This window comes from Stigmatopora argus, chromosome 23 (genome assembly GCF_051989625.1).
Source record: "Stigmatopora argus isolate UIUO_Sarg chromosome 23, RoL_Sarg_1.0, whole genome shotgun sequence".
Classification (NCBI taxonomy): domain Eukaryota; kingdom Metazoa; phylum Chordata; class Actinopteri; order Syngnathiformes; family Syngnathidae; genus Stigmatopora; species Stigmatopora argus.
In genome coordinates, this window is record NC_135409.1 from 3935179 (window position 1) to 3956964 (window position 21786).

At 45.6% G+C, this 21786-nt stretch overlaps 1 protein-coding gene across 3 annotated transcripts in view; it reads right to left on the reverse strand.

The window, feature by feature from the left end:
- iqsec3a (IQ motif and Sec7 domain ArfGEF 3a) overlaps positions 1–21786 on the reverse strand; it is a 32495-nt gene that overhangs the window by 1863 nt on the left and 8846 nt on the right. The window contains exons 3-13 of one of the 3 annotated variants that reach the window (XM_077593959.1): positions 17558–18116; positions 13244–14403; positions 10438–10599; positions 9735–9857; positions 6042–6208; positions 5820–5959; positions 3622–3747; positions 2875–2974; positions 2642–2800; positions 1569–1658; positions 1461–1504 (exon numbers count right to left, since the gene is read on the reverse strand). In XM_077593959.1, coding sequence (XP_077450085.1) covers positions 1461–1504; positions 1569–1658; positions 2642–2800; positions 2875–2974; positions 3622–3747; positions 5820–5959; positions 6042–6208; positions 9735–9857; positions 10438–10599; positions 13244–14403; positions 17558–18116 — 2830 coding nt within the window. Of the gene's footprint in view, positions 1–1460; positions 1505–1568; positions 1659–2641; positions 2801–2874; positions 2975–3621; positions 3748–5819; positions 5960–6041; positions 6209–9734; positions 9858–10437; positions 10600–13243; positions 14404–17557; positions 18117–21786 lie in introns of those variants that run through there. The other 2 variants (XM_077593961.1, XM_077593960.1) reach the window with 2 other exon arrangements.

Here is a 21786-nt window from a genome sequence, read left to right on the forward strand (position 1 = left end):
AAGAGAACAGCATCAAACGTTATCAAGCTGGTTCCTCCGCTACCGTCCGTCAAGCCCTCTTTATTCCATTTTTTTTTAGGGGTGGGGGTGAAGGTGCTAGTGAAGTCATTACACATACACACGCAAAGACGTGGGGGGTTTGGTGCAGTCCTTTGAGGAACACTGATGGGAACTGAGCGTGAGGGATGGGGAGGTGAGCCCGGTGGTTCCAAAGGGGACACTGAGGGCACCTGTATCACCCTTCCAAACCACTTTGTGGCGCCAATGAGGGGGTCGGGAAGGGGCGGGCAGCGAACACGAGGATACTCGGGAAAAGGAATCGGGTAAAGGGGCCAGAACATGAACGGTTGGTAGAAGAGGAGGGAAGGCACACAAGACGTTGAACAACCAACAAGGCACGATGCACGAGTCACATTGCATCTGTTCTATTCTACTCTGTTCCTTGTGATTTTTCCTTGTTAGCGAGGCTCCAACCGCTAATAATTTGCAGGGACTATTCAGTTCCACTGTGAAAAAATATTCAGTTTCAAAACAGATGCCTATTCCCTAGTCAGTTCTGCCAATCTTCCAGCATTCAAAATAGTTGAGGCCGTACTGTAATATCAGTCAATCGCAAGTCCAAGATTTGCATTTGGGTGTCCCAGATTTTCCACTATCACGGTTGTTCAAGAAATGGACTAATATTTAACAAACTCACAAGGCTATGGTGGCTCCTTGTCAGATCTAAGTGATCGGCGGTCATGCTCAATCACATCAAAGGTGGAAGGCCGCTACTTATCAGCAGACTCTGCTCTAAATGGACTCTTCAACTTAAGGGTTGACGTGCTCTTTTTTCCGCCACTTTGCTGTCTCATCCCATCATCATCATCATGGCTGTTTTGTGACTTTGCACGATCACATCTGATTGTGAAGGGATGAAGGGATGGAGACTGGAGAGCTGCACTGCGGCGACTAAACCATCCCCCCAACCCCTCCACCACCCGACTACCCTTCCTCTCCTCTCCTGGACGAATGCGCTCTGACAGGCTTTCCCACCAGCCGCTGACATTTACCGCAAAGCGCAGGAAGAAGACGACCTTCCACAATGATGTCTCCAATGTCTTGGTCATTGAAATGACAAGTTTCCAATAAATATCAAACATCAGATGAAGCCACCAGGGAGACCAAGCTGAGTGCTCAATGTCAACGGCAGGCTACCCGTGGACCCAATTCCTCCGGGTGGCGCTCTGCCGCAGAGAAGCGAGACTGGAAAAGGTCATCCTGTAGCGGCAAAGCCTCTTGGGTAACGTAGTCCAGATGAGAAGGGAAAAAGCCAATCCAAATGGATTTGTGGTGTTGTTCCTTTCTCTCGGACGCATCCCCTGCTGGTATATCTGTATATTGATCCTGTTTACGCCTCACTACGCTACCTTGTGCACTTACCTGGCATGGGGCTCGGGGCCTCGTCCTTAAGCACTCACCTCGACGGCGTTTTGTCCGCTTCTTTCCTCCGCTTCCTGATTTCCTGCGGCCGCATTGTTCAATCAATACCCCTGTATTAATGGGCACAATGTTTTCAGATTACCGACCCGAAGTGTCGCCGTGTTTTTCCCGCAACTCCAGTTGAGTGCCATTGTTGATGCAGTGCGTTTTGGCCCCCTGTTGCTTCTCCAGCTCCCCTGCAAAGAAAGCGAGCGACGTCACGCGGCGGCACCTTCCTCATCATCACGGCGGCGTTTTTACAACGACCTCCAACGCGTACGATCGCCCCGCAACTCTTTATCGCTTAATTAAATGCCACAATGGATAATGATTGCGCGTCGGCGCTAATCAAGGTGACGATGTAATATTTTGTATGCCATTGTGCCATCAATGTCTCAGGAGACTTTACGATTTAAAGGTGTCAAGGCTGAGTACACCATCCGTTATCATGACATGACATATGGATAAAAAATAAATCAATAAAATGGCTGCACTAATGTAACTTTACATGCAGAAAAAAACTGGCTCTCAAATCTGGCTTTTTAAAAACTATTTGATAGTTTATCCACCAAAAACAATGCATCAGGGAACACACAACTTATTTTTTTAGCAATTTTGGTTGTGACATCACAACCAGAATTGTTAATCACGTCCTAGCTTTCTAGTAGTGTGCTAGCTAGTTAACGATTGTTAAGAGGACAGACTAGAACATCTACAGGTCAGAAAAAAAATGTTGCTTATCCTGGGGGTAACATCTGTTTGGTGATTTTTTTTTAATTTATTGGGCAGGGCCAATGGCGCTGGGAAAGGAAGACTCAGACCAAGATCTAATTTAGTGATCAAGCATTTCCTTTTTTTTCTATAGTCCACAATTATTATCAAGTTAGGACAGCTTAGGAGGATCTAGGCAAGGAAGATGATCTTTAAAACCTCCAGACTACTGAGGGACTGTGCGGTAACCTCAGTCTCAGTCTGCAGAAGGTCCCCACCCTGTGGACTTCCTGTGTGTGGCTCCAGTTTCTTACCTAGGTCTACAATGTCTTATGTGTCTTATGTCTGTCTTGCTACTGCAACCCAAAAAAATCCAGAATACGGGATGAAATAAAGTTCTAACCTAACCTAACCTACTTTTTAATTTTATTTCATAGCAGCTTTAAGTCCTGGAAAAAAAAATTCTTACACTCAATGCGTATCTGCTCCATTTCCGACACTTCGGCTATGGACTCCTTCAGGTCTTCCACAAATTTGAGAAGCTCTTCGGCACTTTGCGCGCAGAAGTTGAGCACCTGCTTTTTGTCGGAGCCAAACGGCGACAGGATGGTAATGCCGTGAGGGTAGTCTGATGGGCAAAAATGCTCAAATTCAAAGAAAACTTCAAGGAAAGGGAAGCAAGCTCAAAAATGGGTGACTCACATTCATTCTCAAACAAGTGGAAGTGCATGCCGAGAAGGCCGAGGGCTTTGCAGAAAGTGTAAGCTGCCGAACTCTTCTTCTTTGGACAAAGCTTTAATATCTACGGATGACACGAAAAAAAGCAATTCAACCATGCGTTGCTCACTTATAACTTTGTTATGCAGCGACACCACCAACGATAGCTTTTCCTCCCACCGATCAAAAACAATCATTACGACATTTCTCACACTTTTCAGCGGTATGAGCAGCAAACGTCTCATGAGATTCATCTGACTGGGAAATTTTCATGAAAACTATCAAACATTTCACCCAAATTGTGCATTTTAACCTTTTTCCCCGGCAGCCACCAATTAAAAGGACAACGCTTTCGTCCTCGCCTTTGTGTGAGATCAGCATTTTGTATAATGGTGGCTGCCGAGCAACTTTGAAACGATAACCCACGACGTCCCTCCTAATGAGAATAATAATTATGCCCGACACAATGTCTTTGATTTGATTCAAACCCCTTTTTTTCCACACTGCGGAACCTTCAGGCTTCTCTGCATTGGGGGACATATCTCTACTGCCTTTTTATTACAAGGAACAGGCAGAGATGTCTGAATTAAAGGAGTTGTCACAATACTATGAGAAGCTTTAACTCGTACATTCGACGCCAGGGGGAGGTTGAAGCTGTCATTCGCCGCGTCAAATCTCAAGCTGGAATGGAAGCCAAATGTGTGTGTTTTTTTTCTTTTTCTCTTAAGTTACCACAATGAGATCGTTGAAGAGAAACACTTCTCTCTGGTGCGCCGCCTGCTTTTGGGCCTTGTTGACGTCCGTCACCTCAAAGAGTCGACTGCAGCAGACCAATCGTCGGTGAGGCACCGACAGCACCTGCGGACACGTTCAGCCAATGGAAAGCTTCAATTATGCTGTGAAAATAATACTAGCTCATTCCTATTGTTGACATTGAAATTTATCAAGTGGGAAATCAGCATGACTGATATTCAGACCTCTGGATGGAAATTTTTGTTGTTGCTTGAATGACTTTGTACTTATTTTGTCTTCATCGAAAAAAAGAGTGATTGGCAAAATGAAAGAATCTCTCTGAATTTATCGTCATCGTTACAATAATAGTTTAGCCCAGGGGTAGGGAACCTATGGCTCGGAAGCCACATGTGGCTCTTATGATGGGTGCATATGGCTCTGAGCTAAAATATGGAAATCAGTGGTGAGAGAGCCGAGTCCCGAACGCACCAATAGGAACGTCACGTCGGGACTGTGTCATTGATTTCATTGATACTCATTGAACTCATTGATATTCATTGATTAGCAACAGCGTACCAACGTTGTCAAAGGAATTCAGAGACTTTTTGTACTTTAAAAGTGACAAAATGACTACAAAATTTCATGTATTTTGACTTTTAAATTGTGAGTATGGCTCTAAAGTAATGAGTAATCAGAAGGTTTATCACAATAGAGGCTCGGCTGAGCAAAATTGCCTCAGCTGAGGGCTCCTATCAAATTGTGGGATAAAATGGAAGGACTGTCGTAAGTACAGCCGGCTCTCATTTGTGATCAAATCGCGGCATATGCGACTCGGAATTTCCTCTTATCATTTTCCGGCGACGCATTTGCAGATCATTCTTACAACCTTGTTAGCATCAACCCATGTGACCCGATTCCAACCGAGCAAGCTATTACATTTACCTCCTGGCAAAAAAAAAATGTGTGAGTGTTTACGCCAAGTCGTCGACATACTTTGGGTGTTTAATTTTGCTCCAAACCGATCCGGCAGAAACCATTTAATCAATGAGGTTTCTGCCAAAACAAGCAGCACCTGACGAACCAATAGATTACACTTGTAAGACACCAGATTGGTGAAAGCTGTCCTTTTGATGAGTTGGAATGAAAAGCTGTCATAAACTTTTGTTCCTACTGCCAATTGCCTCGCACAAATCCTTGACACATTTAGACCATAAGCTATGATTAAAACTTATGACAGCTCTTTTCCTTTTGGAATTTGGTCTGCTTCGTCGCCACTTCTTTCCACACTCTCGCATACTGTTAAATTAACTCGTCTGCTGTCACATGTTCATTTGCTTCCAGTTTCCCAATTCCAATAGATTAGAGGTCTACCTGTGATAAACTCATTTAAATTGACACCAGAAAAATGGATAGAACCGCACGATTGGACGATGACTTTCTAGAATTCTGTGTAATCATGCACAATCTGCTCTTAGACGTTCTCCTCTTGCCTTTTGTGCAAGTGACAGCTCCCTGTGGGCAGGAGGAGTCACTTCCTGTCTCAACAATCCATCATTTGGGGCTGTGACTGCACTCTCTTTGCCATCCAATGGCTACCCATCCATCTCAGACACAGTGGCGAGGAGGGGCGGGGCCCAGAAATACTGACAGCGACGGAGAAGAGGAAGATGACGACAATCGGAGTCTGAATGTCATCGGGAATGTCGACAGGAGCTGAGCGAGAGAGACATTTCCCTCCCAGTATTTGTTGAATGCAAATAACGGAAGGTGAAAGTTCAGAACGTTGTATTGTCGTCGATCCTGAAAGCCCTTGAACGCACGCCAACTCAAGGAGCGTGGAATAAATGAATAAAAGAAGACCTTGCCGCACTGACGACAAACGGCAAGACCAAAGAACACATCTTCACCAACGAGCTTTGTTTATAGAGCAGCAGGTTCTATGTTGCACTGTGCCCGGACACAATAGTCAACACTAACCTAAAATGGCCGACAAACGCTTAAACGACGGATGACGGCGGCGTAACGAGGCGAAGCCGATATCTTCTATTGGATAACAAATGCTCTCCACTAACGAAACTTGGTCTAGGTGATAGCGAGACGAACTTGAAAAATGAGGGACACTGTGGGGAGTGTATTTGTGACAACTAGTCGTTAGGCAGTGGATGTTGTCCAAGAAACGAGGCATTTTTCCGGCTCACCGTTTTCATTCCTACGATGGACTGCTCCACCTTGGAGACGTAGGTGACGTGGTCCTCGTTGGAGCGCAGCTCTCTCATCTGTATCCTCTCGTAGATGCCTACGACCATGTCCCGCGGGATGTCTGCGCCGTCATCCACGCCTGACAGCGGCAAAGGGCAGGCGGGGGGGTCCCGGCACGAAATTGAATCTCCGATCCTGCCGGAAATTTGGGGGGAACGTACCTCGGAGGTTGCGAATGAAGTCCTCCAGTAGCATCTTGCGGTCGGGTTTGATATTGGGACTGTACATGTCGGTGTTGAGGAGGATGATGGCGAACGCCAGGATGAAGATGGTGTCCGGGTTGTGGAACTGCTGCACCACGTCGGGGTTACACATGCAGTAGCGCTGGCTGCGGAGAGATCAGAATATTGTCTGGTTAACCCTTTAGCTGCCATTGACGCCATTGATTAGAGCAAATGAACATATATGTGAACGTGCCAATAAGTTGAAATTTTGTCGCACGATCTGAATACATAAAAATATATACATAGACAAGTCCATAGTTTGATTTGGTGGGGAAGCCTATCGTTGACGATGGCAACCAATGAGTTAATACATACCAATAACAGTAACTGCACACTACGGAATTACAGAAAATGGTGCATATGTTTTGCATGGATTTATAGCTCTTATTTGACTTTATGGCAAAATATCCCTCTAATTCCCAATGCTATTTCTCCTGCAAGGTGGAACACATCATGCATCACATCACCCCCACCTAGTTAAACATGCAGAAGCTTTTATGTACAATGCGCACACTAGGAGAATATAAACGCGCATCATAGCACAACCTTCTAGCCCACCTTATATAGACAACCAGTCGTTTGCTGTAAGTACGACTTCGGTCTACAAGATACCCAGCGGAGAGGGATTATTTCAAGCCAAATGCATAAAGTATGAACACTCCCCCGTTTCAGGATAAATAATACAAGAGTACATCGGCGTACGAGGAATCAGACGGCAAAGAAAGGGGAAAACGTGCGCCCTGTAACAGTTAATTCGAGCAGTCGTCGTTTGCTCGCCGATCCCGTGGCGCCCGGTGGTTTACGGGCCCGCTGAGCGGCATTACGTCTCCCTGGGACTTTTGCGCTCGTGTTGGAGTTCGGCAAATTGGCACAACAGGAGCCAGGCTAGCAGTTTTTGCTGTGCGTGTGCTTGTTTAATAGGGCAAAAAGTGTGTTTTAGCTGTTTTTAAATTAGCAGAGTGGGTTAAGGGGAAGAAACATGAAACGGGTGTAAAAGATCGGTCATTTAAAATGAATTTGTAAGCCTTAGAAGTCATACATAGTATACATACATATATATATACACACATATCAGTGGTGTGCCGTCAGGGCCTTCAAGGCCTTCTCTGCTGGCCTAAGAAATATCTGAATCATATATTATATTTTGTCCATCAATACTTATTAAATAATTCCAAATTGTCTGTTATCTTCCTTTCATTGCTTTTCCCCCTGGTTGCACTGCTTCCAGATGTGTGTTTTCATATTGAAGCATTTAACCAATCACACTTCAGCCATTATTTGTTGCCAGGGTCAGAAATCTGAAAAACTTCACAATCAGTTCTGCAGGCTCTGCTGCATTAAACAAGCGTCAATTAGACTGTTGCTTTAACCAATCAGATTTCGACTTGGCAACACCACAATGCCTTGTCGCAGGCGTAGGGATACGTCATTGCCTTCTCGCAGGCGTAGGGATACGTCATCGCTTTCACCAACTATGATTGGCTAGTGATTATCCAGAGCTACCAAACTATATCTGGAGCGAGCTGCACAAGCAAATATATTGTTATGTTGATTTAAAGCCATTTTCAAGACGGACTATGCCAGAAATACGACAGGACAGGCTCGACTTTCAGCATTAGCTTTGATGGCGATAGAAAAGAAGGAAGAAAGAAAGGAGGATGGATATTGTGTACAGTTAAAAAGGATTTTTGGTGAGTAAAATATGGCTATATTCCTAAATAATATTTCAATTTACCGGGGAAATGATACTCCGGGCCCAGTTCTGATGTCTAAAAAGCTCCAGTATTTGTATTTAATCAATAAATGCTGTTTTCGTCTGGATTTTACCCCATTTTCGGGCAATGTTTGCCGGTACGCCATCATCGTTCATTGCTGTCTTTTCCCGGGAAAATCACCCCCCTGGCCAGGTTGTAATGTCTGAAAAGCTCAAGTATTTGTATTTAATCATTAAATGCTGCTAGGAAGTGGATTTTACCCCATTTTGTGCAGTGATTTATTGATCGTTTTCTATGTGTCGCAGCTGTAGCTGCAGTAGAGGTTTTATAGCCATAAAATAGTTTTTGAGGGTTGGATTGATACGTTGAAGGCGCTACCAGAAAATGCACGGACCGTATATATATATATATATATATATATATATATATATATATATATATATATATATATATATATATATATATATATATATATATATATATATATATATATATATATATATATATATATATATATAAATGAGTGTATATCTACATGCATAATATATACATATATATAACTGTTTCATTGCAACATTGTTTTTGAATAATGTTGAAATTGCAGAATGACTAAGCTTTTTTTATTTTGGATGCCCCATTTTATACAAATCACAGCATCCACTCATTTGTATCGTACGGTGACGCTACAGACAGTAGGCTGCCGCTTTCCATCCGCGCCACGCTTTGGGCCGGGATGCGACCACGTCACCCCGCTTGATTTCGGAGGCGCATCTGATCTCAGCAGGGGAGGGGGCACGCAACGCCGGCGGACGTTACGCAACGCTGGTTATTTATAAATCCTCCACCCTCTTTTGTTTTTCTGCCCTTTTCATTCCATCCCACCCCCTCAGGTTTGTTCCGCTCTCACGCTTCTGCTCCAACACGCAGATGCCAAGCCTGGGCATCGCTGGTGCCAAGGTCTCAACCCACACTTTTTGTTTACCTCCTCGCCGTGCACCTCGGGCATCGGAGACAGGTGGCCCTTGATCCCAGAGATGCCAGACGGTGTCAACTTGTGTTTGTTTTGCGACCGAGAGCCAAGAACCGCCAAGCATTTGCCTCTCTATCAGAGCATCCATTCTTATGGAACAGCTGAATTTTAAAATTTTATAATTTCATTAATCTTCCACACCGTGCATCCTCATAAGGGTTGCCGGAGCCTATCCCAGCCGAAAGACAGAGGACACCCTAGACTGGTCGCCACAGAGAGACCATTCACACTCAATCTTATCGCTACCAGCAAGTATCGAACTCGTACCGAAGTCAGCCAAGTGAACCTCTACACCAGAGGTCTCCAAACCGGTCCTGGAGGGCCGCTGTGGGTGCAGGTTTTTGTTCCAACCGATCCAACACAAACAGTTTAACCAATGAGGTTTCTGCTGAAAAAAGAAGCACCTGACTGCAATCCAGTGATTGCACTTCTAGGATACCAGATTGGTGGAAAGGTTTCCTCTTACCGGTTGGAACGAAAACCTGCACCCACTGCGGGCCTTTCTGGAATAGTTTGGGGACCACTGCTCTACAACATCAGATGGCTCACATAAATTAATAAAATTAAATAAAAAAATAGCCTTACCTCAGTGGCTGCTATTGGCATTTTAGTCAATAGTTTGCATAGTAGCCAAATATGGGGGGGAAGTGGTTGGAGTCAAATTAGTAATAATAATTTGCACTCGCAAAACAAATTATTTGCAAAATATATTCACGCTGACAAAGGGTGAAAATGTTTTAACATGCTTTTTTTATTTTTATATATATATTTTTTGTTTTGTGTACTCGAATTGGTTGTGTTTAGTGTCAGATTTTTGCTTTGAATAATACAAATGCATGCATGTCGAGGTCAAAACAAGACAAGAAAGTTGGACATTCCAACAACCTGAAGGCCTCGATAAGACGTTCCACCTTCTGGGCTTCTCCCTGGACACGAATGTGGGCCTGGAATTTCCTCAGTGCGTCGTCCAGCTCCATTCCCGAGAAATCCATTTCGTCCACCACGCAGCTGTTGAAGTAGCACCAAGTGAGCCAAACGTAACACGTGATCACCACGAGATGGACGAGCCCGGGGGACACAGGCTGGAGATAAACGTTTTCTCCCTAATTGGCCATGGCGCGCCCTCACCGAGAGGACAAAGTTGCAGCTGGCGACCAAACGTCAGAATCTCTCAGAGCGGAAAATCCTCCACACACTTGATAGCCAAATCTTAATTATACTGCCATTTAAAAAAATGGGAAAAAAACATCAGTAACATCAGTTTGCGGGAAGTTGGATGCAAATTGGTTCTGGTAAAATTAGGTTGGGACAGAATTTTTAACAGGCTTCATTTAGTCAATTGTTTAATTCATTGGCTGCCATTGGCTAATCTATTTTGAATTGAATTGAATTGAATTGAATGCTTGTATTGTCATTATAGAAGTATAATGAGATTTAAAGCTTCCACCACGTAGTGCACAAATAACAACAACAAATAGACAAAGAAATAATCAATAAATAAGAACTATATTTTGTGAGATGCTAGGAAACGTCAAAGGCAGCCAATGAGCAAAGCGCTCGCTGGCGTGAGATTTTAGCGTCCACTCACTCGAGGACGTCCCTGTTGAAGGGCTTCTTGCTGTTGCCGAGGAACTCGCCGATCATCTGCCGACTCAGACCTTTCCGCTGGAGCAGGAAGTGCGCCACGCCAATAGGCGTGTCCGGGATGAAGCCGCGGGAGATCAGAAACTGAAGACCCTTGTCGGGGTTCCTGTCGAAAGAGGAGGTGAAGAGCAAGTCTTAGCCTGGCGCTTCATCAGATTTATTACTCTGGAATTTCATTTGGCCGACAATATGGCGGAAGGGGGTGTGAGGAAACGCGAGGCAGCGCCAGTGAGGCGGCCTTCCCGGCTCCGAAAGCATCTGCTCGCCCACTCTCCCGACGGCTGTCGTGTCAGCGAGCGAATTTGGCAGATGACGCCATGTTTTCGCAACACGCGTGGCAAATGGACGGACGGGGGTGGCATTTCGAGACGAATAAGAGCTAAGTGGTGCCGAATGAGGCTGAAACGATCCTGGCAAAGCCGTGATCAATATAAGGATGGCTGTTTTGCTTATTTTCTCTCTCTCAATTTGCTAAATTAGAGGCTTCATTAAACCGTTTTTTTTCCGGCTTTCTAAGCACCACTCTTGACTCGTTTGGGCATTATTCAACCATCATTTTACATCTGGTATGAAACACAATTGCACATATTTATAACGCTACTGAAAATACTGAAAAAAAGGCATTCGCTGTTGAACCTTATTCAAAGATAGCCGGACTGTGTTTTATCGTTGCCCACGTCGTCAATGGATAGTCGGGGTTAGCTCGCGGCCCTGTTTAAGATGGATATCCCGTTGCCGTTGTTAGAGCACAGCCAAATGATTGAAAGTGCTTATCTTTCGACAGCAAACAGACACTCTATCACCTTCTTTTCCTTTAAACGCACCACACATTATTCATGATGACACGTGTATATTCTCCGTGACCTTTTTAAAATGCACACGACAAATCAAGGGGAAATGAACCAGCTGCCAATCAACGGGTTACCCTCGATACAATCTGTAATTGGAAATAAAATGGCTTTGTAACTGAAAATTAGCGCATTATCATTTAAATCCACTTTTTTTTCTGCTCTACCAAGACCTAAATGATATCACAAAATGGCATTAAAGTTGCCAGTTAGCCTACTGGTGATGTCATATTTGAAAGTTTTTGGAAAAGGGAAAGAAAAAGACAAAAGATGAAACTTTTATTGATATGTCAACTGTCCAAAAACAATTTTAGAAAACACATTTGGGGATGTTTTTTTTGTCATTGCTATTGTGACACTAGTATAAAAATGACTCAAGCAATTATGCGATCGGCCTCCCAATATGCACCAGTGCATAAATCCCTCTCTATTTATGACATTCCTCCTGCACCGCTCGTTCCGAGCGTCACGCTTGCGAAGCGCAAGTTAATCGGCTTTACGGTCGCACTTTTATTGCCTCTCCCAGATTTGCGTGAGGAGCCTTAATTGGGGCAATATCACCGCGAAATCTTGTCGACGCTCCGGGAGAATCCATCTCAACAAGGGAGGTTTGACAGACGTGTTGCCGTGACAACGCAGGATGGAGACGTTAACGGCATTTTCAGCCGAAGGATTCGCTAATTACAAGCCCACGTTGTGCAGCTAAGACAACTGATGACGAATTTAGCCTTTTACGGAGTGAAGGTTTTAATTTTGAATTAGTGTTTTTTTTTTTTAATCTTTTAATTTAAGTGGACTTGCTTTGCGGGAAACGTGAAATCAACTCACAGCCTATACCATTTGAACTTGGAAGATGGCAGCCTTCGTTCAAGTTCATATGGTTTGGATGTCTACTGGAGATAAACTCGTTTCAGTAGAAGGATTGGACGTCTATCTCCGTCAATGCCACTGAAAGAGTTAAGTACAATAACATGTCACTTAGGAGAACAAACTATGCTTTTGGGCTGAAGTTGAAGTTGTACCTCAGCGAGTGTCCAGAATGACAAGCCGCAAAGCAACTTTACTGCATCCAAAGCGACAAAGCGTGACACGTTTCATGTGGCAGCCTCCGCCACACCGCACCACTGATCCTTCTGTGCACTCTGGTTGCCATGGCAACAGCCCTTCTCTCAGGTCTCCCGGCGCCACGCGAAACTCACCTCCTTCCCCTCCGTCACGTGTCCTGACGTCCCACCGCCAGCACACATTTGAAATAAATGGAGAGCAGACAATTCAAAAGATTTCTAAGAAAATGCCGTGGCCTTAATCCGCCCAATGCTCTGATGCGCGTGAAGATTTGAGCCCTTTTAGGAGGGGAAAAGCTTTCTAAGTAAGAATCATGAAGCTGCGGTTACCCAAAGTGGCAAAAGTATACTCAGAATGCGCACTAAAAAGAGAAACGGATACACATGGCCCAAAAGGAATCGGGTGAATTTAGAATTGATTCAACTTCTGTATAAGTCAAAAGAAACATGGTGGATTCTAGGGGTGTAACAGTACACACCAGTAGTAGCACCAGTGCTGAGGGACACTGAACTGGTGGTCAGCCAATTGCAGATCACAAGCAGACTGACAACCATTCACTACCGCGGGGCAATTTAGACCGTCCAATCAGCCTACCATGCATGTGTTGGGAATTTGGGAGGAAAGCGGAGTACCCGTAAAAAACCCACGCCGAACATCCAAACTCCACACAGGTGGACCGACCTGGATTTGAACCCAGCACCCAATAGATATTGCGCAAATAAATAATAGGGTGGATCATATTTCAAATAAATACGCAGACTGTAAAGATTGTAAAGTCTAAACTAGGCAAAACTGAACCAATTTCAGACCATCCACGTGAACCCTCCAGATACTTACACGTTAAAGAGGTTGAGGCCAATGCGGTAGAGGCGTTTCCGCATGACGTCAGTGGACAGCGTGGGCGACTTGCAGCTGGCGGGGTTCTCGCAATGGTAGCGCGGGAGGCTGAGGATCATGGCCTGCAGCGCCTCCTTGGAGGAGGCCTCGGAGGTGGAGCGAGCCTCAGTCGAGGCGCTGCTGCTGCTCATCTGCTCCGAACTGTTGTCAGCCGCCTCCGAGCCGCTGCGATCGACCCCGAGCGGCTCGGATGGCGGAGGGCAAGGTTTGGGAGGCTCGGGGGGAGGCGGCACCACCACGGAATCTTCTTGCTGAGGTACCATTTTGTCCAGGGGGGTGGGAGGGAGCGGTTCTTCCCCACTTAGCTCTTCCTCACTGGGCGGTGGGGCGGGGAACTCCATATCCTGGTCGCATACGTCAATTTCAGGAAGCGGAGGGTTCTCCAGTGGGGGTGGCGGGGGATCCACGGGCTCAGCCGATGGGGAAGTGAGGGTTTCCGCGGGTGGGATGGACTGAGGGACGGAGTTGGATGCGATGGAAGCGGCGCCCTCCTGCCGGGCGCATCCGCCCAGCGTGACAGACTCCATAACGGAAGACGAAAGGCGGAAGTTCTGACTGTCGATTTGAACCGTCACGTCCCGGAAGGCCATCATGAGCTTGCTGGCGCTTCTGGATAGGTCGCTGGGGTCCAGCGAGGGTTGACGGAAGGCCAAATCTCCGACCCCGCCGCCCTCTTCGGCACCCGCCGCCGCATCGAACTGATACGCGCCGCCTTCTTGGAGCGAGCACATGGTCTTCAGGCTCCAGTTGCTGAGCGCGTCGTCGATGGACTTTGCCAGGGACTGCACTTGCTCCGTGAAGGAGTCCTCCAGGTCCGTCAGGTTGCCGCCCACCGTGGCGGGCAGCGACGGTGACCTTACCAGAGGAATGCCCGCCAAGTTGCAGCCTTCTGCCAGGGCCCGTTCGGCCGAGAAGCCCTCGGTGTTCTGGGTCCGCGTCTTGCGCAAGGAGATACGGCGCGGCAAGCGACTCTCTAGAAGGGAGTTTCGGATCTTTTCAAAGTTCTTGCTGAGCTGGTACTGGCGGAAGGCGGTCTGGATCTTGGAGGCGGCACGTCGGGAAATGAGGTGGCCGCCGTATTTGTGCTCTAACATTTCGATCTGGAAAAAAAAAGGATGGAAGAAGAGTAAATTGATGATTGACCAACAGGGCTTTTGCAATCAAGCATTCAAAGTGGCATATCACAGGAATGAAAACTAAAGATTTCCAACATCCTTCAAGGGAGGCCAAATGGGGACAGTGGCGATGAACATAATTACTAAGACGATGTTATCGCATCTTGGTGGTGCATTGAAGATGAATAGCAAGACTTAGAAGACTCACGATGAATGGAACTGAATGTTAAATGGAAAGAGTCAATGGAGACAATGACAGTCCACAAAGCGTTGAACAGCCTTGACCTCGAAAAACAGAAACAAGCAGCCAATTTGTTGCGTCTACAACGCTCTCATTTCCTTGAAAAACAAAAACAAAAAAAACAACTGCGTCCAAATCCGCAGAGAGGTCCTATAAATTGTCTAAAAAAAAAAGAGCACAGCGTTTATCTCGCAGACGAAATATGTCTGGAACTCTGTGGGAAACGGATAGACGCCGCACAGCCACCGTTGTCTGGCAGCGGCTCAAATGCTTAATGAAACCCCCGTGTTTAGGCAGAACAATCGTGGCACGTATATTTCTGGAAACACCAATGTGCGAGCTCTTATCTTGGCAAGTCCCATTTTCTAGCCGACATCTTTTGAGACCCTTCTCTTGTTTGAACCTAACTTGTAATTATACTTTTGTCGCCACCTCATTCAAGTCACATATCCCGTTTTTTGGTGCAGAGATGAATCCGTTCGCATACTAAAGACTCTAAAGTCGAGAATTAAGGTGTCATTAGCATACCTGTCAACCACGGTCAATTGCTCTCCTTATTAATGATTGCAATTCCCCTTATTAAGCGATTTTAAAAAACGTGCAAATGCAACGTCGCACATATGGCGCACTTAAAAGTCGAAAATTTTCTCCCAAGTGGACAGGGTGCCCAATCAGTATGTAGTAAATTCAAGACTGTAGTTGTTGTAGCTTGCCGATGCGCTATATTTATATAGTGAAAAGGGGAATGCTCGTGCGCATACCATGCTAAAAGCATGACAAAATATGACGTTTTCGTCTGCTACTAGTGACTGAGACGATCCAGATTAGAGGCGAAATGGGTAAAACGAGATGGGTTTTTACAAAAAAAAAACGTACTTAAAAAAGTCCCATACAAAAGTTTGAACACACTTTGAAATGATCAAAAAATGTAGAAAATACTGGAAAAATTTAGAAGTTGACAGGTATGCATTAGGAAGGTAAGATGCACGTTTTGAGAAAAAATGACTCTCAGCTGCCTTTCAAGTCCTTCGTACCGATTGTAACGACAATAATACTTTCTGCCGAATGACACGATTAGGCATCAAAACGCGGTATCTCCATCGTTTTACGAGCGGTTCGTAAAAGCGTCCCTTGTTATCCAACGAAACTCTGGAGAGGTGCCCTTGGCGGAGGGAAATAGAAAAAGTAGATTGATTAAGTGTGGCAGGGTTTTATGCCCGTTTTGGCCTCTGCGTAAGCTAGGTCAGGGATTTTAAAGAAAGCATTTGAGGACGCGTTGCTCTCTTTGTGCCCGTCTGACACATTTGGAATTACAGTCGCCGTGAAGGTAAGAAAGAGGATTAAAGCTAGCCTGCCATTTATACTCGGCAAATTAAGACTATTCCGGCAGGAATGATGAAAAATGATAGGTCAACGGCGCTTTTTCGTGCAAAGACAAGCCCCGCTGACTCGGTAGTGGGTCGTCACTGGGGCTTCCGATCACTTCAAGTGCCGATGGAAAAAGATTAAACGGCAGATCCGCGTCGCCACGGGCCAGGCTCCTTCAATCCATTTTAAAGGGCAGATTGAACCCCCTGCATTTTGCTCCGTAAACTAAACTATAAGGGGACCGAACGTAAACACTACATTTTCAAAGGAGCCCTTATACAGGAAGATAGATAAAAGCAATCTGAATATTTGAAAGAGACTTCAAAGCTACTTGGGATAATTTCAAGAAAAGAGAGGTTGGAGGAAGTTCATATTGATTATGAACCACTTAAGTCCTACCACGCTACCCGAATAATTCTCATTCATCTGGGCACCAGGTATGGGTGGATGTTCTTGATGACGCAAGATGCTTCTTCAGTGTTTTGCATGCAACTGGGGGTCAAACGGTGTTACAAAGCGCCAAAATACTCTTCCGTGAATATTCGCTACACGTACCGGGCATGTACCGCACAAAATGGATCTGGGAGAAAAAGCAAGGGGTCGTTAGCTGCGCTCATGTAAAATGTCTCAAAGCGCAGAAACATCTGCATGATTATGCAACTCCAAGAAGTGGGACGTGACGCAACGTAGCGCTCCCATGCCAAGTGGAGATAATTAAAGAGTGCGTGTCATTGTTTTGTCGATGAATGTTCAGGGTCGTAGCTAAAGACGCGAGATGTTGTCTCACGTCAAACTGTCACTGTGTTTACAAAGAAACAAGGCCGTGTTGCCAATCCAACAAGTTTTCTCATTCAGAATCGCGTCCTCGTAGTCAGTTCGAACCAGTTTAGAAAAGCGGCGCACAAATTGTCGTCAGTCCTGAGGTCGCCCTGCGCTCCCAATCAGTCCTTCATTGAAAACGGAACAGGTCAACAAATAAGAAATCTCCCTATGAGGCTTTGACGGAGAAAAATACATATACATGTTAGTGTTCTGTCACGTCCAAGTGGAATTTAATACGCTCCCTTATTTTCACGACGACCTTGTAGGATGCCGGGTTAGCCGAGTGACATAAAACAACACAAGGCAGATGACGGATGAGCATCTTGGCAAATGAAGATGGACGAATAATGTATGAATTTCCTTTGATGGGACAGCAGGAGGACAAGACAATGACTTATTAAAGAAAACACACTTTTTTCCAAAAGACATTCATCAGCACACTTCAAGATGGGGGGGGACAGTCAGGCGCTTTTATTCTCGGTGTAAGCTCCACCGAGAATGACTAAGCAGTAGCGAGTTTTAAATGTATCATTTCCATCCTTTTTCAAGAAATATACCTTAAAACATGGAACACAGTGACAGAAAAGACAGAAGCATGATGGGGATCCAGGGTGATGAGGAAGATGTAGCAGATACAGATTGGCCAGTCCACTGACGCCAACAGAGAAGAACAGAAAAGTGGGCGGGCTCCACACAAACACTCCCTACCTGCTTGTTTTTGAGGTCAAGCGAGAGCTCATAGTCGGAGGAGGCCGGGTGCGAACCGGCCCCGTTGCGTTGCACCCTCAGGGGGGACGCCGTGTGGTGGAGGCTGGCTCTCCTGCCCGTGCCGCTTTCTTTTGCGCCTTCATCTTCTTCGGTCTCCTTGGCTTCCTCAGCCTGAGCCGCGGCTTCTTTTGCTTCCGTTTCTTCTACTCGCGTTTCTTCCTGGACGTCCTGCGCTTCCCGTGTTCCCGTGGCTTCCTCCTCGCCCGCCCCCTCTCCATCCACGGATTCCCGCGCCAACTCCTCGGCCGGGGCGTCCGCGTGCGATTCCGGCTGGGCTTCCGCCTCGGCCCCTGGCTCGGCTTCCGTCTCGAGTTCCGATTCCGCTCGCGTTTCGGGCGAGGCCTGCGCCCGGGGCCTCTCGCACTCGGGCTGGGACGGCGGCGGCGACGGCGGCGGCGTCTCCTCTTGCGGCTGCGGTTGTGACGGGGCCTCACTCTGCAGCTCCCCCTCTCCTCCCTTCCCTTCCTCCCCTACTGACGGGTCCGTAGAAAGGTCATCGCTGCAGAAAGGAGGAGAAAACGCAGAGTGAGGTGGCTTGCCGCATCTGCAATGACCTCTTCTCTCTCCGGGGAACATAAGTGGCAATACGAGGGGGCCCCCCGCCCCGTCCCCGTCTTTTCACGACTTTGACTCTCCCTCGCGTGTCGTCTAAGCACTTGACAGACAAAGACAACGTGGAAGAGAGGACACAGCTGAAAAGAACCCACAGGGTCGGTGCACAAAAAGTCGGATGGAAAAGATAAACAGCCGTGGCGACATCTTCGGGGAAAAGAAATGAGAAACTGACAGCCAGTTGTGACACACACGATTACAAATCAGGACACTCATGCTCCGCTCACACGCGTGGTTTGTTGTTTTTTTTCCCCTGCTGGACTGCGTGTGTGCATGAAATGGATTTGAAGGAGCAGGACCGTAATCGGATCCTATTGAATTCAAGTTGATGGAGAGCATCAAGCGAATCCTTTGCATTGAAGCAAATAAAAATTGCTTTATTACATTCAATTTCACAGAGATTTCCACTCAGCAAAGTGCAAACCCCCAACGAGGCCTAATTTGGATCGCCAATAATTAAATGACTCTTGTAAAAACATGCTAAATATCTAATATTCCACTAGAATGCCAAAAGAAAAAACACTTCCGTTCCGAAATTATGAACATAATCTTTTTTCTTAGCGTTTCCTAACTGACCAACTCGTCAGATTTGGCTCCCAAATTCCCCTCAAAAGGGAAATTCACACTAAAATGTCATTATTTTGACACAGTGGAGGTGCAAGAACGCTACTCCCACGGACGGTTCTATGTTCTGCGGGCCCGCGAGAGCGCGACCTGTCGGCGAGGCGCCATTGGGCCAACACGTAACTTTTGGATGACACCTCATAAACGTGGTCGTCTGGCAATAACAAGGCTGCCTTTTCCCGTTCTCGGTGTCATCACACATGGCAGAGCTTTAGCTGGCGAAGAAAAATTGCCGTAATGGGCTTTACCGCTTCTAAAATAGACATACGTGGGATGAATAATACATAGTGAAATAAAGTCGCTTCTTCACTCAGATGCAGGTGAGCAAGAAATAGACCTGCTGGGGAGAAGGAACTGAAAATGTCGTCTAAAAGGGTACGCCATGTTTCATTTCAAACGACGCCCATCCTTGTGGCTTGTTTTGGTGCAGGACCAACTGTTAAACTTGGTTATTTTGGTATGTTATTTGAAACAGGGACCCAATAAAAGACGACACTAATCTCCCAGCATATATTTAACAGCTGAAAAAGTCCATTTGTGGCTCTAAATGAAATCAGATTTCAATGTTTTTCTCCCCAGAATTTTATAATTCTAAATTTAACCCTGCTGTTTATCATGCAAAGACATTTATTCAAAGTCATTCAGACTTAAACAAATCTAGCCTGATACCTGTATGTATATAACATTAATATTAGAGCTAAACTTTATAATTATATTTTATGACTCCAGACCAACTGGCAATACCTCTATGCTTTGGTATTTTTTTTATATCTGATTATTCCTATATATGTGCATATAGGATTGTGGAATGTTGTTCCTGTGTCAACCTAATTTCCCCATGGGATAAATAAAGTATCCATTTAAAAAATAAAAAATAAACTCATTTGGGCACGTGCAAAATGGGTTAATGAATCATTGAGCATGAAAATTGAACACGGCCGCATGTGCTCGCTCATTTTTATTCTCCTCAGCTGGAGAGTCGGCACAAAGCAAAGCTTTACTCGCAGCCAAATTCTCTTCACGAGCATCGTCGAACCACCCGTAGTCCATCCTTAACGTCCACTCCTAGGTAGGAAGATTTAGCGCCTCCATTTGTCAGAGGGGGGCCACGACACGAGGGCAGGGAAGAGCCCTCGGCGGTGAAGCCGCTGGCCTGACCGCTCTGCCCTTTATTGCAGAATGCCAATTACGTGCGTTTCTACCAACAGAAATATGCTTCGTTGCAAAGGTATCTTGTCACGTTGACTAAATCTCTTTTCCCAACCCCCCCTCTTATGCATAGCATCTCGTACCCCTCAGTGAGAATGAATCAAGCTGAGTGGAAACTTCTGTATTAATAAGCATCTCTTTGCTCATTCGCCTGCAGATCTTGACGTAAAGGCTGAATTCATCACTGGATTTCAGAAACACGGCAGCGGAAGGAAGCCGTGTTGCAATTGAGATTTTCCGGGAAAAGACTGTTTGCGCACAATTACCGACAACCATTAAATATAGGTTCCTACACTATCTGGACCCACATTTCCAAAGGACAAAAAAATAATAAGGGGAGATTACTTTCGAATCTTTCCCTTGACAGTTGACCTGCGGTTGACCTTTCTGGGCTGAGCGGTATAACACCGCCTCCCAAAAAAAAAGGAACACCATAACTCATCGCTAAGTGGAAACCAAAAGCGCACATGAGCAGAATTTAGCAGTGCTCCTCTAGTACGATTTATCAAAAAAAAAAATATGATAGCTCCGTTACGAGGACGCTGATCAATAACTCGCCTGGGCGGTCTCATAAATAACAGTCTTTGGCTAAGTAGGCATAAAAAAGGGATCGAAATATTGTTTTTATATCTTTAGCGTCGCGAGCAAAAACCGTGAACGTTCCCAACCCATGTTCAAGCAAGTGTACGGCGTGCACGCGTGAAACGCAGCTGTTTGAGCTGATCGCCTGGCAAAAATAAGATTTCCTCAAGACCAGAAATCTCACGGTTGTTTTGTTTGCGCACCTGCGTACGCCGTCATCCATCTTGGAGCTCGCTTCTCCCATCCATCGGTTCAACCTCCCGGCTAACACACGCTTCAATAATGCCTGCATAGGGTCGCCGTCGACAAACAAGCGAGCAAACCCCCCCGTTGCGCTGATGTTACTCTTATTAATATTTATTTTCATTCTGTTTTTTTTTTTACTTGTACCTTCCACCTTCCCTGCTTCGGTTCTTCTTTCGCGGCCTTTGGAACGGATGTAATTCATGCCGACAGGCTGAGCGTAAGCCGAGGCGACGCCTGAAGTGTCGTGACCACGGCGCAAGCAAGAGTCAGCGCGGAAAATCTGCTTTGGTAGGGGTCAAAAACATGACGCAGTCCACAAAAAAGGACGCTTGCGCATACGTCGTAGTATTAACTGCCACCGTCTGCAATAGAGGTCCAAAGGAACAAAGTACCGTATTTTCTGGCATATAAGCCACCCGACGTAGAAGCAGCACCCTTAAATTTGCCTTAAAATCGTTGAATTTTGCAATTTCTCGCAATGTTTACCTCCATATTTGTGGTTTTAATATGGAGTACAAATGTGTTACTTTGAAGGAAAAATCTTAAGAAAAATCCTCGCACATGGTATTTCTTGTTACTGTATGAATCAAAAGCACATTATTAGGGTAAATATCATAAGGACGTTAGTAATTCATCCAGTAATGTTTTTTTTTTCTTACTGCAAAACAGAAAATAAGCAACAAATAGTAAATGTTAATTTGCCAACATTTACTGGTGATAGAGAGTATACCAACGCTGTAAGTCTTGTGCGCATATAGGCCGTACCCTTGATTCAGTCATCATTTTTTTGAGTTACAAATACGACTTATATGCGATAAAATACGATAAACCTTTTTTCGTCGATGTTTTCTTCTAATTTGCACTTCCAGTCACCTACTCACTTGATGGCGAGGTCT